This window comes from Pygoscelis adeliae, unplaced genomic scaffold (genome assembly GCF_000699105.1).
Source record: "Pygoscelis adeliae isolate BGI_AS28 unplaced genomic scaffold, ASM69910v1 Scaffold94, whole genome shotgun sequence".
In the NCBI taxonomy this organism is placed as follows: domain Eukaryota; kingdom Metazoa; phylum Chordata; class Aves; order Sphenisciformes; family Spheniscidae; genus Pygoscelis; species Pygoscelis adeliae.
The window spans coordinates 1,788,664-1,789,072 of NW_008824547.1; the positions used below are offsets into that span (position 1 = coordinate 1,788,664).

A 409-nucleotide genomic window follows, 5' to 3' on the forward strand; every position below is an offset into this window, starting at 1 on the left:
GGGCGCAGGATGGGTCCCAGAGCTGCCTGGGGAGAGCCGAGACGGGTTGAGACCTGGGCAGACCTCGACGCTTTTATCCCCAGCCCAAGCTGGGGCCAGCATTAATCCACACCCCGGTCCCCGAGCGGTGCCAGTCACCCAGGGTCACCTCTCCCACCTCCTCACTCGACGTCCCCAAAGTTATCAGCAGCCGGAGTCCAGCACGGCAGCCACGCCGGGGGGAGGCAGCGTGCCAGCCCCGGTTAATGACTGGCGGTGGCGGGCCCGGCTGGGGCGGAGTGCGCAGAGTCAACACCCGGTGACTGGCGGGCGATGAGCTGGTCTGGAAAGACAAACAGACACGGACGGGGTGGAGGGGGGCAAGGTCACGGTGACGGAGGTGGGCTGCGCCGGGCGGGCGCCTCTGGGG

General features: G+C 68.9%; 1 protein-coding gene across 1 annotated transcript in view; it reads right to left on the reverse strand.

Annotated features, from left to right (window-relative positions):
• The window catches only part of LOC103915100 (hyaluronidase-2-like), an 11,357-nt gene that overhangs the window by 836 nt on the left and 10,112 nt on the right, over positions 1–409 (reverse strand). The window contains exon 5 of the mRNA XM_009321858.1: positions 255–322. Coding sequence (XP_009320133.1) covers positions 255–322 — 68 coding nt within the window. The remainder of the gene's footprint in view (positions 1–254; positions 323–409) is intronic.